The sequence below is a fragment of the Candida jiufengensis genome (assembly GCF_024610255.1).
Source record: "Candida jiufengensis strain CBS 10846 chromosome Unknown scaffold12, whole genome shotgun sequence".
Classification (NCBI taxonomy): Eukaryota; Fungi; Ascomycota; class Pichiomycetes; order Serinales; family Debaryomycetaceae; genus Lodderomyces; species Lodderomyces jiufengensis.
Genome location: NW_026261568.1, coordinates 181,450 through 195,486, shown reverse-complemented (window position 1 = coordinate 195,486; position 14,037 = coordinate 181,450). Strand labels below are relative to the sequence as shown.

The 14,037-nt window shown below is 25.7% G+C and overlaps 7 protein-coding genes across 7 annotated transcripts; 4 read left to right on the top strand and 3 right to left on the bottom strand. All coding sequences in view use genetic code 12, as the record gives it.

Moving 5' to 3' along the window:
- Nucleotides 1-664: 664 nt before the first annotated feature.
- Nucleotides 665-1,798, top strand: KGF54_005405 (uncharacterized protein; the record flags this gene model as incomplete). The annotated part of the gene is made up of 1 exon (XM_051766199.1): nucleotides 665-1,798. One exon carries the CDS (start codon nucleotides 665-667, stop codon nucleotides 1,796-1,798), a length of 1,134 nt encoding a protein of 377 aa, XP_051617612.1.
- A 34-nt stretch (nucleotides 1,799-1,832) lies between these two features.
- Nucleotides 1,833-4,598, bottom strand: RAT1 (ssRNA exonuclease; the record flags this gene model as incomplete). Its single annotated transcript, XM_051766198.1, has 1 exon — nucleotides 1,833-4,598. One exon carries the CDS (start codon nucleotides 4,596-4,598, stop codon nucleotides 1,833-1,835), a length of 2,766 nt encoding a protein of 921 aa, XP_051617611.1.
- Nucleotides 4,599-4,903: 305 nt separating this feature from the next.
- On the bottom strand, nucleotides 4,904-5,308 carry KGF54_005403 (uncharacterized protein; the record flags this gene model as incomplete). The annotated part of the gene is made up of 1 exon (XM_051766197.1): nucleotides 4,904-5,308. The coding sequence occupies one exon, from the start codon at nucleotides 5,306-5,308 to the stop codon at nucleotides 4,904-4,906; it is 405 nt and encodes a 134-aa protein (XP_051617610.1).
- A 515-nt stretch (nucleotides 5,309-5,823) lies between these two features.
- Nucleotides 5,824-7,122, top strand: SUB2 (ATP-dependent RNA helicase; the record flags this gene model as incomplete). Its single annotated transcript, XM_051766196.1, has 1 exon — nucleotides 5,824-7,122. The coding sequence occupies one exon, from the start codon at nucleotides 5,824-5,826 to the stop codon at nucleotides 7,120-7,122; it is 1,299 nt and encodes a 432-aa protein (XP_051617609.1).
- A 141-nt stretch (nucleotides 7,123-7,263) lies between these two features.
- KGF54_005401 (uncharacterized protein) lies at nucleotides 7,264-7,995 on the bottom strand (the record flags this gene model as incomplete). The annotated part of the gene is made up of 1 exon (XM_051766195.1): nucleotides 7,264-7,995. One exon carries the CDS (start codon nucleotides 7,993-7,995, stop codon nucleotides 7,264-7,266), a length of 732 nt encoding a protein of 243 aa, XP_051617608.1.
- A 915-nt stretch (nucleotides 7,996-8,910) lies between these two features.
- MET15 (bifunctional cysteine synthase/O-acetylhomoserine aminocarboxypropyltransferase) lies at nucleotides 8,911-10,230 on the top strand (the record flags this gene model as incomplete). The annotated part of the gene is made up of 1 exon (XM_051766194.1): nucleotides 8,911-10,230. One exon carries the CDS (start codon nucleotides 8,911-8,913, stop codon nucleotides 10,228-10,230), a length of 1,320 nt encoding a protein of 439 aa, XP_051617607.1.
- Nucleotides 10,231-11,053: 823 nt separating this feature from the next.
- COX11 (Cox11p) lies at nucleotides 11,054-11,911 on the top strand (the record flags this gene model as incomplete). The annotated part of the gene is made up of 2 exons (XM_051766193.1): nucleotides 11,054-11,096; nucleotides 11,247-11,911. 2 exons carry the CDS (start codon nucleotides 11,054-11,056, stop codon nucleotides 11,909-11,911), a joined length of 708 nt encoding a protein of 235 aa, XP_051617606.1.
- Nucleotides 11,912-14,037: the final 2,126 nt, after the last annotated feature.

The following is a 14,037-nucleotide window of genomic DNA, read 5'->3' as shown; positions in this document are numbered from 1 at the left end:
TTAATAAAAGTTTGGTTGTAAAATAAAATTATAGTAACAGTAATAATAAATAATAATAAATAAAGTATGGAAGATGTATTTCTGTAAAGAGATGAGAGTAAAAAAAATATAATACTAATGAAATAACACAAAATTGAACTAAAATCTGAAACATATTATTCCAATTAGAACATACAGATCTCTGTATATACTTTACTTCACTTCACTTGCTCTACTTTAGTTGTTGATTGACTCTGGTTATTTTCAAATTTTTAATTAATTTGATCAATTTTTTTATCATCGAGTGTTATAAACACAGTAGTAAAAGGAATCACAAATTAATGCTTGTAGTTAATTGTTCAGTCAAAATTTTCTAGATTTTTATGACTTGAAGCAATCTATTTAAATAAGAAATTGGAGTTTGACTATTAATTTCTACTTGAGCTTGAACCTACCAAATTTTCAAAATTTATCTATTGATTTGTTCTAAATATTGACGATGAAGATGGAGTATTCAAGACAAATAATTTTTATAACACAAAATCGAAAACTTGTGCGGCTTTTAAACCCGTCTCCATAGAAAGTTTAATATTTAATTCTATATTTTAAGATTATTAATAATCAAAATATTCTTATCGATTAAAAATATGAAATTATTATTTTACAACTTATTTTACATGTAACAATGAGTAGAAGTACTACTTATTCAATATATTACAAACCAAAGAGTCTTAGAATAGAATTGATTCAAAATGAAGATTCAACTTTTCAATTGAGTGAATCAAATTCTGAAAAATCAGAAAAGGATATAATAATAAATTCAATACCAAATTTTTTACAAAATAAAGTATATATTATAGATTCAATCAATTCAGGTTCAGGAAGATTAAAGAAAAACATATATACGGAAATAATAGATCCATTGTTTTCATTATTAGATATTAATCATGAATATTTTAAAACAACATCACCAAATTCAATTACTGATTTTGCATCAAATTTTAAAGATGAAAATTCAACTATCATATTTTTAAGTGGAGATACTTCAATTAATGAATTTGTAAATGGATTATCCACCAAAAATAAAATTAATATTTATCCTATACCTTGTGGAACTGGTAATAGTTTAGCATTATCATTAGGTTTAACAAATCAATTACAAGCTGTGGCTCATTTAATATCATCAACTAAAAATTCACCATTATATACTTATGAAATTGAATTACCTTCAAATTCTTATTATTTAATACAAAATGAACCAAAATCAAAAATTAATAAACCTTTAAAATTTATTGTTGTATTTTCATGGGCATTTCATGCAAGTTTAGTTGCAGATAGTGATACACCAGCATTAAGAAAATTTGGTATTGAAAGATTTCAAATTGCTGCTAAAAAAAATTTAGAAAGTAAACAAGAATATGAAGGTGATTTAAAAATAAATAATGAAATAATAAAAGGACCATTTGCTTATTTTGTTATTACATCAGCTCAAAAATTTGAACCAACTTTTGAAATATCACCAAAGGGAAAAATATTAGATAATGATTTATATTTAATTGCTTTTAAATCAGGATTAGATATAATGGAGATTATGATGCAAGTTTATGATAAAGGTAATCATATAAATAATTCAAATGTAATTTATAAAAAAATAGAAAAAAATGATAAAATAGAATTAGATATTAGAAATTCAAAAGAATTAAATCAAAGAAGATTTTGTATAGATGGAAGTATAATAGCTTTACCAGAGACAGAAAATCATAAAATTACAATAAAAATTAAAGATGATAGTGATTTAAATTTATATATAATACAATAGATGAAAAATTATACAATTTGTTTTATAGAATATTTTAATTTCTATATCCATTTTTTGTAGTTTGAGGTGGTAAATAACCAGTTGAATTTATTTGAGGTTGATTTTGTTTTTGAGCGAAATTTTGATATATATTTAAATATTGGTGTTGTGGTTGTTGTTGTGAAAATTGTGGTTTTTGAGGTAGTGATTGTCCATTAAAATTATTATTATTATTATTATTATTATTTGAATCTTTTATCATTTGTAATTGAGACCTATAACCTCCTCTTCTCATACCATAAGTCTTATATATTTCTTTTCCAACTGGTCCATTATTAATATAATCATTTGCTTGAAAATTATTTGAAAAATGACCAGCACCCCTTATATCACCATTTGTTAATCTATATATTACTTCATTTTTATCAGCACCAGTCAATGCTGGTAATGGCATAATAAAGCCATTTAATAGCATTGACTTACCTTTTTTCTTCTCTGGAAAATGATATTCTATTTGTAAATATTCTCTTTGATCAACATTCGGCATTTTACCTTCTTTTAATGGGAACTTGAAGAATCCTTCTGGTTTAAAATCTTGAAATTTGATTGCAATACCAGCTAAACCAGTTCTTGCAAATTTGAAATCAAAAGTTTCTAATTTATCTTCATAAAATGCTTCATAAAATTTTTTATAATTTTTATTTTGATTTGATATAAATAATTCTGCTTCTCTATTTGTATTTCTTTTTCTTTCATAATCTGTTAATTCTTGATATTTACCTTGTACTGCTTCTAATAATCTTTTTTCATCAATAAATGGTAATAAAGGTATACCTTGCCAACTCATTTTTTTCCCATTCATATCAATTTCAAATTCTTCTGGATAAAATTCTATAATTTCACTATCTGGATTTTTCATTAAATCATGAAATACTTCTGGGAGTGCATGACTTGATGCTGCTGGTAATACTGACATTAATTGTTCATATGGTTTAAATGGTTTTCCTAATTTAAATTTCACACCTTCTGGAAATAATTCTTGTAAATTAGTCATATCTGCAGCAAATGGTGCATAATGATAAGGATAAAACCAAGTCCATGAAGGACATGCTTGATAATAATATAATGCTACCCATGATATACCTTCAATATAACTTTTGACAACTTCTCTTCTTGTTCGTTCAACTTCTTCATCAGTTTTACAATGAAATTTTTGTTCATAATATCTCTTTTGATAACCAGGTTCATGTAATCGTATATTATCACCTTCTTCTTCAGCTTCTTCAAATGTACGTTTTCTTGGTGAATCTTCAACATCTGTATTACTAGCAGTGCTGGTTTCTGGAGTTTCTTCTTTGAGTTGTTTTTTGGAATCTATAAGTTTTTTGAGGGCGGCAGCAGCATCATTGTTGGCCATCCCAGCTAAAGTGATTGTATCTCTGTTATTAACAATATCTTTATTACTTAATTCGGCATACCCTTCAACAGCTTTACCACTAGTATCCATTAATGGCATGTTCATATCAGCTATTACCGGAGCTTTATCTTTACCTTTTGATACTTGTGATAAATAAACATTTTTCAATGCTTTATCTTGTTCTTCTGCCAATTTTCTTTTCTTTTTATTTTCTTCTCTTCTTTTATCAACTGCATGTCTATTTTTAAAAATTTCATCTTCTCTAATTGCTAAATCTTTTAATAATATTTCAACACTTTCTAAATTTAATTTACCATCACATGTAACATAATCTCTTAATCTTGTTACACATTTTTTCCAACAATTCACCAATGTATCTATACCATTATCTCTAACATCTAAACTTGGTAAATGAGGTAAAAAATCATTACCTGCAAAAAAACATATAAAAACCCAATCATCAATAGCTCTTTCTAAATCAAATGGAAAAGATGTATTTGGATTATATAATTCAATTGCTAAATATTCTCTTAGTACATTAACATGTAACCATAAAAATGGTTTTTTCTTATCTCTTGCTTCTATTATATTTTCTTGATCTTTTGACATTCCAACATGATCAGAAATTGTCATATGTCTTTCTTGATTTGCAAATACATCTTCTCTTAATACTCTAAAATGAGGTTCATGAGTTGCTAAACCTAAAAAGATTAAATCTGCATCTAAACCATATATACAATGTTTAGTATTTGGATTATATTGTGGATCAGCTCTTTGAGATCTTATAAATGCCATTAATTTATGTTCACCTTCTCCTGGTACAGTTGCATCAGATATTATGACTTGTAAATTAGCCCAACCAGGATCATTACTTAATTTATAAGCAACCCAATATCTTAATGCTTCTGCTAATCTATCCATAAATGGAGTACCTGGGGTTATAGCATTTGAATCCCATTGTTTTTTTTTAATTGAATCATTTATAATTTCTCCTCGAAGTTCTTTTTGCTTAATTTCTTTTTCAATAGCTAATTGTTTAAATTTTGCATCTTGAGCTGATCTAAATCTTCTTGCTCTTTGTTGATTCATTTTAGCTCTTGGTGCAACTCCATCAACTGCAATCATTAAAACTTTTCTTGGTCTTGCCATCATTAAAACTCTATCAGTATAAGTAAAAATATCTAAAAACATTTCATCTTCAGTTTCAGGTGGTCTTTTATGTTCAGGATGAGAACATGGATGTACAATACCATTCATATCTAAATATAAATTATCAATTTCACCATTTGGATTTGAATCTTCATATTTTGAACCACCAAAATCATATTGATCTTCTTCTATAACAGGAGATATAATCTTAGGATATTTTCGAGATAACCATCTAAATAAAGCTGGAACTCCCATTAAATTTTTTAAAAAGTTGGTTGTAAAAAAAAAATTGGTTGTAAAAAATTAATACTAAATAGAATTATTCTACTTATTATTTTTTTTTTGTATTCTTTTAAAATAAGTAAAGTCCGATTAATATTTTATTTTGATGAGATAAAAAAAAAAAAAAAGAATTATCTAAGAGTTTAATAGAGAAATAAAATGTAAAGGTTCTATTAAGTAAATTATTTTAATATGGTGGATCAGATACATAATATATTCAATCAAATATTAATTAGTTTAGTTATTACTATTTACAAGTTTTGCCGAATTCAGAAATCTTAATTGATATCCTTACCTTGAAACATATAAGCACCAGTTATAGTAGCTAATTCATCTTTTGTTAACCCAGTATCTTTTGAATCTAAAAATTCTTTTAATTTTGATCCATGATCTCTAACTTCTTTATCAGCTAATAATTTCATCATTTGAGTAATTGAAGGTTTACCACCATTTGATAATAAACCCTTTTTATCTAATATTTTTTTAAATTCAATAGTTAACTCCATTAATTCTGGATTTTCCAGTAATACTTTTTTAATTTTATTGAAAGCAGCATCTTGTTCTTCTTTTGATGGTAATTTTTTATCAAAAAATAAATTAGGTGATGTATTTGTAAATTGTCTATTTGATTGAATAATTGAAAAAGTTGTTCTTGTTCTTATAATAGATCTTCTTAATAACATTTTATTGGAAATCATTATTAAATATTAAATAATATAAAGTTTAATTAAGTGTTATTAGTATTAATAAGTATTTAATTAAATATTCATAACTAATTAACTAATTAATTTAATATCTAGATACTCGTATTTAATTAATTATCTATCTAGATACTACAATAAAAATGGGGTTTATGTCGTTTCGAGGAATTCTTTTTTTGTCGCTGTAGTATTTATATAATTGTCGCTGTAGATTACGACATTATTAACAAATTTTGTTTTGTTAAGTAAGAATGTATCACTAGTAAGCAAATAATTGAGTTATACACTACTAGTACTACTTAAATAATGTAACTATTTATATGTATTTTATTAATTGTCTCTCTTAATAATTAACTGAATTATTTGAAAATTTAATCAACAGGCGAAAACAACAAAAAAAAAAAAAATTAAGTTGAAATTTAAAAGACACGAAAATTTCAATTTACTTTCAACAACAACATAATTTATTCAATACATCCAATATATATAATTAAATCATGTCAAACGAAGGTCAAGAAGAATTATTAGATTATTCTGATTCAGAAGAAATTGCTGTACCAACTACAAATCAAAATATTGATGATAATAATAATTCAAATGATACTGATAAAAAAGGTTCTTATGTTGGTATTCATGCTACTGGTTTTAGAGATTTTTTATTAAAACCTGAATTATTAAGAGCTATTGGTGATTGTGGGTTTGAACATCCTTCTGAAGTTCAACAAGTTTGTATTCCTCAATCTATTTTAGGTACTGATGTTTTATGTCAAGCAAAATCTGGTTTAGGTAAAACTGCTGTATTTGTTTTATCAACTTTACAACAATTAGATCCTATACCTGGTGAAATTTCTACTTTAGTTATATGTCATACAAGAGAATTAGCTTATCAAATTAGAAATGAATATGCAAGATTTTCAAAATATATGCCAGATGTTAAAACTGAAGTATTTTATGGTGGTACTCCAATTAAAAGAGATATTGAAAAATTAAAAAATAAAGATACTTGTCCTCATATTGTTGTTGCTACACCTGGTAGATTACATGCTTTAGTTCAAGAAAAATCTATTAGATTAAATAATGTTAAATCATTTGTTATTGATGAATGTGATAAAGTTTTAGAATCAATTGATATGAGAAGAGATGTTCAAGATATTTTTAGAGCTACTCCTCATCAAAAACAAGTTATGATGTTTTCAGCTACTTTATCACAAGATATTAGACCAGTTTGTAAAAAATTTATGCAAAATCCTTTAGAAATTTATGTTGATGATGAAGCAAAATTAACTTTACATGGTTTACAACAATATTATATTAAATTAGATGAAAAAGAAAAAAATAGAAAATTATCTGATTTATTAGATTCATTAGAATTTAATCAAGTTATCATATTTGTTAAATCAACTCAAAGAGCAAATGAATTAAATAAATTATTATGTGCTTGTAATTTCCCATCAATTGCTGTTCATTCAGGTTTACCACAAGAAGAAAGAATTGAAAGATATAGATCATTTAAAGAATTTAATAAAAGAATTTGTGTATCAACTGATGTATTTGGTAGAGGTATTGATATTGAAAGAATTAATTTAGCAATAAATTATGATTTACCAAATGAAGCTGATCAATATTTACATAGAGTTGGTAGAGCTGGTAGATTTGGTACAAAAGGTTTAGGTATATCATTTGTTTCAACAAAAGAAGATGAAGAAGTTTTAGAAAAAATTCAAAGTAGATTTGATGTTAAAATTACTGAATTTCCAGAAGAAGGTGTTGATCCATCAACTTATATGAATACTTAAAACAACAACATCCTCAAAAAGAAAAATAGTATTTATATATATATAGTGTATTATTAGTACAACAAAAACAAGAATTAAAAAAGAAGAACAAAAAAGTTTTTATTATCATTATTCATTATCATTATTCATTATTCATTACCTCTACCCTATTGATCTACATGTATAATCTATTAATTTATATATCTCTTCTAAATCTTTTTTAGGTATTAAAAACCATTCAATATGAACATTATAATTTGTCTTTAAAGGTGAAGTTTTTTCAGTATGTAATTTATCATCTTGTAAACATCCACTACAATAAACATCACCTTTACCATATTTCTGTCTTAATTTTTGATGAATTGTTGATTCAATTAATTTTAAATTTTCTTCACAATAAAATCCATCATTTTTAAAACGATTATAACTTGGATTATCTTTTTCATTTATATTTAAACATAATAACTTCTCTATTAGACTTTTATTTTCAATTAAATATGAATTTTTTGGATTTAAGTTTACTAATTCATGACCACATTTTAATTCCCATTGTTTTATTCTAATATTTGGTAATTGAGTTGTCATACCAATTTTAATTAAAATATATGGTGATTTTTTACTTTTAAAATTTATCCATTTATCTTTATTTCTTTTAGTTGTATTGGGAATATTTTTAACTTTGAAAGACCAATTTAAAGGTGGATTTATAAAATTTTTCATTGTATATATATAAATATAACCATTATTTGGTTTATTTGAATTAAAATGTCCTGGTATATACAGTTTAAATTGTTGTTTATGATATATACAATAACCTGATGGAGTATTTACAGTTTTTTTACATCTAAATCCCTTTTGTGTTGTACCTTGACATTGATAAACATTATTTGCCATTGAGTTTCATATGTACAATTAAATTCATTTATTTTAATGGTTGAGCAAGATCTTTTATATCTTGTAAGTTAAAAAAAGTTAAAAAACGCAATTTTCTATGTTTACATTTTTCACTTTTTTGATCTGCTAGAATTTAAATATTTTTTAACAACTCCGAATATTTTATAATTTACGAATCTCTGTACTAATAGACATCCGAACTGCAATATGAATAAAGTTAAATTTTATTGATCAACAAGGAATCTCAAATATCAATCAAGAGAACAATATTTAGTTTCCACTTAATTGGATTACATTATCGCAGTCTTTAATGTGTTGAAGTGAATGAAATTATATGAACAAGTAAAGATTCTAAAATTCTAAGTACATCATGTTCTTTTGTTACTTGATATCTGTGTTGATTATTTGAACAATAAAGTTGAGACAATCATTAATTCTTTAATTTACTATATTATGTTAAATTTAATCTTAATTAGGTGCAAAATTTTGAAGAAAATTCAAATGATCATTGAAGTTTTCACAATCATATTTTAAAGACTCAGAATTAGACATAATTTCACAAAACAACCTTTTTAATCACTTAATACATCAATCGGGAAACAAGTACTTTTAATTCGATATATACAAACATATTAACAAATTAAATTCTGAAACTCAAAAAAACACCAAAAAATTCCCAAACTCAAAAAAAAAATTAAAAATTGAAAAAACAAAAAAAAGCCACAGTGCTGCAGATAAAAAAAATCATTAGTTTTTAGTGTAATAAAATTTGATTAATTTAATGATTCGATTTTGCAATAATATTTTTCATATTTAATTCAAGTTAATTATCCTATTTTTTTAAATTTTTTAGAGTTCCATATACGTTCATTCACAACTTCATAGCTAACATAATATATTCAATTCAATTCAACAATGCCATCACATTACGATACTTTACAATTACACGCTGGTCATGAACAAGCTTCACATAATCCATGTTCTTATCCTGTGTATTTATCAACTTCAAGAGTTTTTGAATCATCTGAAGTTGGTAAAGAATTGTTTGGATTAGAAAAAGAAGGATTTATATATAGTAGACTTAATAATCCATCGGTTGGTGTATTTGAAAATAGATTACTTGAATTAGAAGGTGGTGGTGTTGGTGCTTTAGCTACATCATCTGGTCAAGCAGCTCAATTATTAGCAATTGGAGGTTTAGCTCATGCTGGTGATAATATTATTAGTACTTCATATTTATATGGTGGTACTTATAATCAATTTAAAGTTGCTTTTAAAAGATTTGGAATTGAAACAAGATTTGTTAATGGTAATAATGTAGAAGATTTTAAAAGATTAATTGATGATAAAACTAAAGCTTTTTATTTAGAAAGTATTGGTAATCCAGCATTTAATGTCCCAGATTTTGAAAAAATTACTAAATTAGCTCATGATAATGGTATTCCAGTTGTTGTTGATAATACTTTTGGTGCTGGTGGATTTTTAATTAATCCAATTGCTCATGGTGCTGATATTGTAACTCATTCTGCTACTAAATGGATTGGTGGTCATGGTACAACAATTGCTGGTGCAGTTGTTGATTCTGGAAATTTTCCATGGGCTGATTATCCAGAAAAATTTCCACAATTTTCAAAGCCTTCAGAAGGTTATCATGGATTGGTTTTAAATGAAGCATTAGGAAAAGCTGCTTATATTGCACATTTAAGAATTGAATTATTAAGAGATTTAGGTCCTGCATTAAATCCATTTGCTTCATTTTTATTATTACAAGGTTTAGAAACTTTAAGTTTAAGAATTGAAAGACAAAGTGATAATGCATTAAAATTAGCTCAATGGTTAGAAAAAAATCCAAATGTAAAATCTGTATCTTATTTAGGTTTACCATCTCATGAATCTCATGAATTAGCTAAAAAATATTTAAATCATGATGCTAAATTTTTTGGTAGTGTTTTAGCTATTGAAGTTAAAGATTTGGAAGAAACTCCAGAAAATCCATTTGATGAACCTTCTCCAAGAGTTGTTGATAATTTAAAAATTGCTTTGAATTTAGCTAACGTTGGTGATTCCAAAACTTTAGTTATTGCTCCTTATTATACAACTCATCAACAATTAAGTGAAGAAGAAAAGAAAACTGCTGGTGTTACGAAAGGATTAATTAGAATATCAGTTGGTACTGAATTTATAGATGATATTATTGAAGATTTCGATCAAGCTTTTAAAAAAGTTTATAATTAATTGCGTTTTTATAGGAAGAACTTAATTTTATGATTTATTGAATATGCAAACTATAAAGATCTGTAAAGTGTATCGATATTTGGACTAATCTTCAGAATTGAACGCTTCTATACCGAGACTTGAAATCGATGAGCAGGTTTCATCAGGAATGAAATCAAATTTTTAGTTCCTGAATAGCAATGTAACACATCGTTTCGACCTGTTGACCTGTTGAAGCTTCAATAACCACGTAGACTTTGTATCTATCCTCGTCTATATAATAAGGTCTTGCCCACGAACTGCTAACCCTTGAGCACGAGCTGTTAATAAGTTTAGTTAAAACGTTTCTAATGATATTTCAGTCAATTTACCAAAACCTGAACCATGATCTCCAGCTTTTATGATTTTTCTCAACTAATTCAGAATTTTTTAATTCAATTAAATTTTTAATTTCGTCTTCTAGAATATTAGATTTTGCAATCAACTTCTTTTCTTTCTCTCTGTATTCTAGTTTTGACCATATTATATGTAACCCTAAATAAGTACCTAGAGATATAATTAATGTATTGAAAATTGCATATTTGAATTGTGATAGTTTTGGTTTCTGCTGTAAATTTGAAGTCGTTGGTTCATCTATTATTATAGAGTAAAATCTGTTTGATTTTATTAGTCTGCTTGCATGTGTATGTAAGATGGTAGATCGGAGCGACCTTGAGTTTCTAATCATATTCTTTGGTCCTGTTTTGATTGAATTTTTCAAGTTGACTTTTCATATTTTTCAGTTACAAAGAAAAAAAACAGTTGATATTTTTTTACTCACTGATCTAATAATCAATAACCCAAAATGATTGGAATAAGGAGACTATGTACTAATGCTCCCATAATTAGTATGCGAATAGCATTACTGTCATCAAATACAACAATATCACACTGCTTAAAGCAAAATAAAACACTTTCTAAATCCTTCACACCACTCATTACATTTCAACATAATTTTCATAATACTTCAATATTCAAACAACAAAATGAACATACAGATAAGTTACAAGCAGAAAGAGATAGATTAAACAAATTGATAAAAGAAAGGGAAGAACGTCAAAAATATAGAAATAGAACAGCAACATATTATTCAGCATCAATAGCAGTATTATTTTTAGCATTAGCATTTTCTGCAGTTCCAATATATAGAGCAATTTGTCAAAGAACAGGTTGGGGTGGTATACCAATTACTGATTCAACAAAATTCACACCTGATAAATTAATTCCAGTTGATACAAACAAAAGAATTCGTGTTCAATTTACTTGTCAATCATCAGGTATATTACCATGGAAATTTACTCCTTTACAAAGAGAAGTTTATATTGTACCAGGAGAAACAGCTTTGGCATTTTATAGAGCTAAAAATTTAAGTAATGAAGATATAATTGGTATGGCAACTTATTCAATAACTCCAGAAAATGCTGCTGCTTATTTCAATAAAATTCAATGTTTTTGTTTTGAAGAACAAAGATTAAGTGCTGGTGAAGAAGTTGATATGCCTGTTTTCTTTTTCATTGATCCTGATTTTGCAAAAGATCCTGGAATGAGAAGTATTGATGATATTGTTTTACATTATTCATTTTTTAAAGCTGCTTATTCTGATGGTGAATTAGCTGCTGTACCAGTAGTTGGTAAAGTTGAAATGAAAGCTGAATTAGTTTAATGGTTTGAAAATTATGGGACCAATGATGTGAAATTTGGATGATAGATTTATGTGATAATAATGAAGATATATGTAAACTTGTAAATAGACTGTTTTTAATAAACTAACGAAAGATAGTGTTTAAATAAAAGTGTGGAATTCAATACTTAGTTTATAGTCTCGGAGTTTCACAGTGGTCTTCAGTTTGCACTTACGACAAGTACCTAGAGTTGAAAAATCTTTAGTCGAAATAGTCCAATTACATTTCATCCGACTCAAATCCAAAAATAAACTCGGAAAAATGAATAAAAATTGTGTCAAATTGGAAATCTTGAATACTAAAAACATACTTATAATTTATTCCGACTACAAGAAAAGACTGGAAACAAAGAAATTGCACTAATTTGAGTTGGAATGTTGGGAGTTTGTATAAAATTAGACTAAAAAATTCCTAGAGGAACTGTCCTGTAATGAATTATCCAATAAGTTGCAATTTATATCGTAGACGAACTACAATGGAACAAACCGGTACTTTCCATATCACTTTATCACTTTGAACTATAAATAGCTTGCTAATTTAAAACGTAATTACGAGAAACAGACGGTCAATGGTTTAAAGCTATTATGTGTAATCTTCTATACATGTTGCATTTGAAATAGCATTTCTTTAAACACTGTTTTGCAACTGATTAAATCGGTTTGGGCTAATTTGAGCTTAAATTCTAATTATATTCATTTTGAGTTGATAAATTGTTAGGACATTTAAAAATAGTAACCTCTCATATTGTCCATGTTTTCTATAGTTTAGTATATACTTGAATCAAACTATTTTACATAATTACACAATTCTAGATAATATATTACTAATATGTATGATTTATTAAAGTTATGTAAAAAAAATTGATCAATTTTATCTGATAAGATCTTTAAACATAACTAAGCACTTTTTTTATTGTTACATGAGAACAATACGTATTGACCTTTTATTATTTACATATAATTCAACAATAAATTATTAGAATATTCACATTGATAAAATAAAGAAAGTTGAAAAGTGTACTATACAATCTATTATGTTTCAGTCTTTTTGCCAAGAATATTAAACTGATTTAATTTTTCAATATAATTTTGTAACTAAATCTTCTTATTAGAATAATAAAAAATGTGTCAAAATTTATTTATAATATTGACAGATGAAACTAAAAAACATATTTCTTCATATATATTTATTCATTAATCAGTCCTATGAAATTTAAATTTATCAATGTAGATCAGGAAAGAAATATAAAATTTTCATTCGATTAAACCAATCGTAAATCAATTATAGTTGAAAAAAAAAACATTCCCGAATTTCAGTACTTATTATGTAACCATTCAATTTTGCGCTAAGTGCCGTATTTACTATGTATAGATTTTTGGTAATAACATAAAAAGCACACGTATTAATTTTGTTAAGTACATAACAACGGTTAAATAATCCTGTTATTTACTCTAGTATAACCTAAAAAATAGTAAATTGAACTTCCGTCAAATGTAAAACAAAAGGGACTAAATGTATAATGCATATTATTTACACAATTTTTAACAAACATACATTATCTCTTTATTTAGATCTAGCCAATTAATTGAAGTGCAAATGAAATTGAACAACAAGACAGAATTTTACCTCTTGATTTAAAAGGAAAACTCTACATATCCAATTAAGCTAGTAATAGACCATAGTAACGTTGAAGAACCGGTAATCAGTTCAAGTATGGTTACGAAACATATTATAGTTATCAAATTTATCAATTTCAACAAAATTAGTTACACATTTAAATACTATTTTCACTTAAAATGAAATTTAAAAGCCTTTTAATTACACAATCCACAAATAGAATTACTAATATTTATTTTGTGTAACAATTGAAAATTTTTTACATATATTAATTAACGATTAACAAATTCATAGATTAATCTGATAAAAAACTAATTTCTATTATTTACTTATTTTTCATATAACCAACAAAAAAACCAATTGATTTAATTTTGGCTGGTATTTTTATTTTTTCACATTTTCAATTCTGGTAACCCTTGTAAGTTCAAATAAGACTTATTTGTCTAGACCTGAAACCAAGAAAAATAGGAAAAACATTTTACCCTATTTT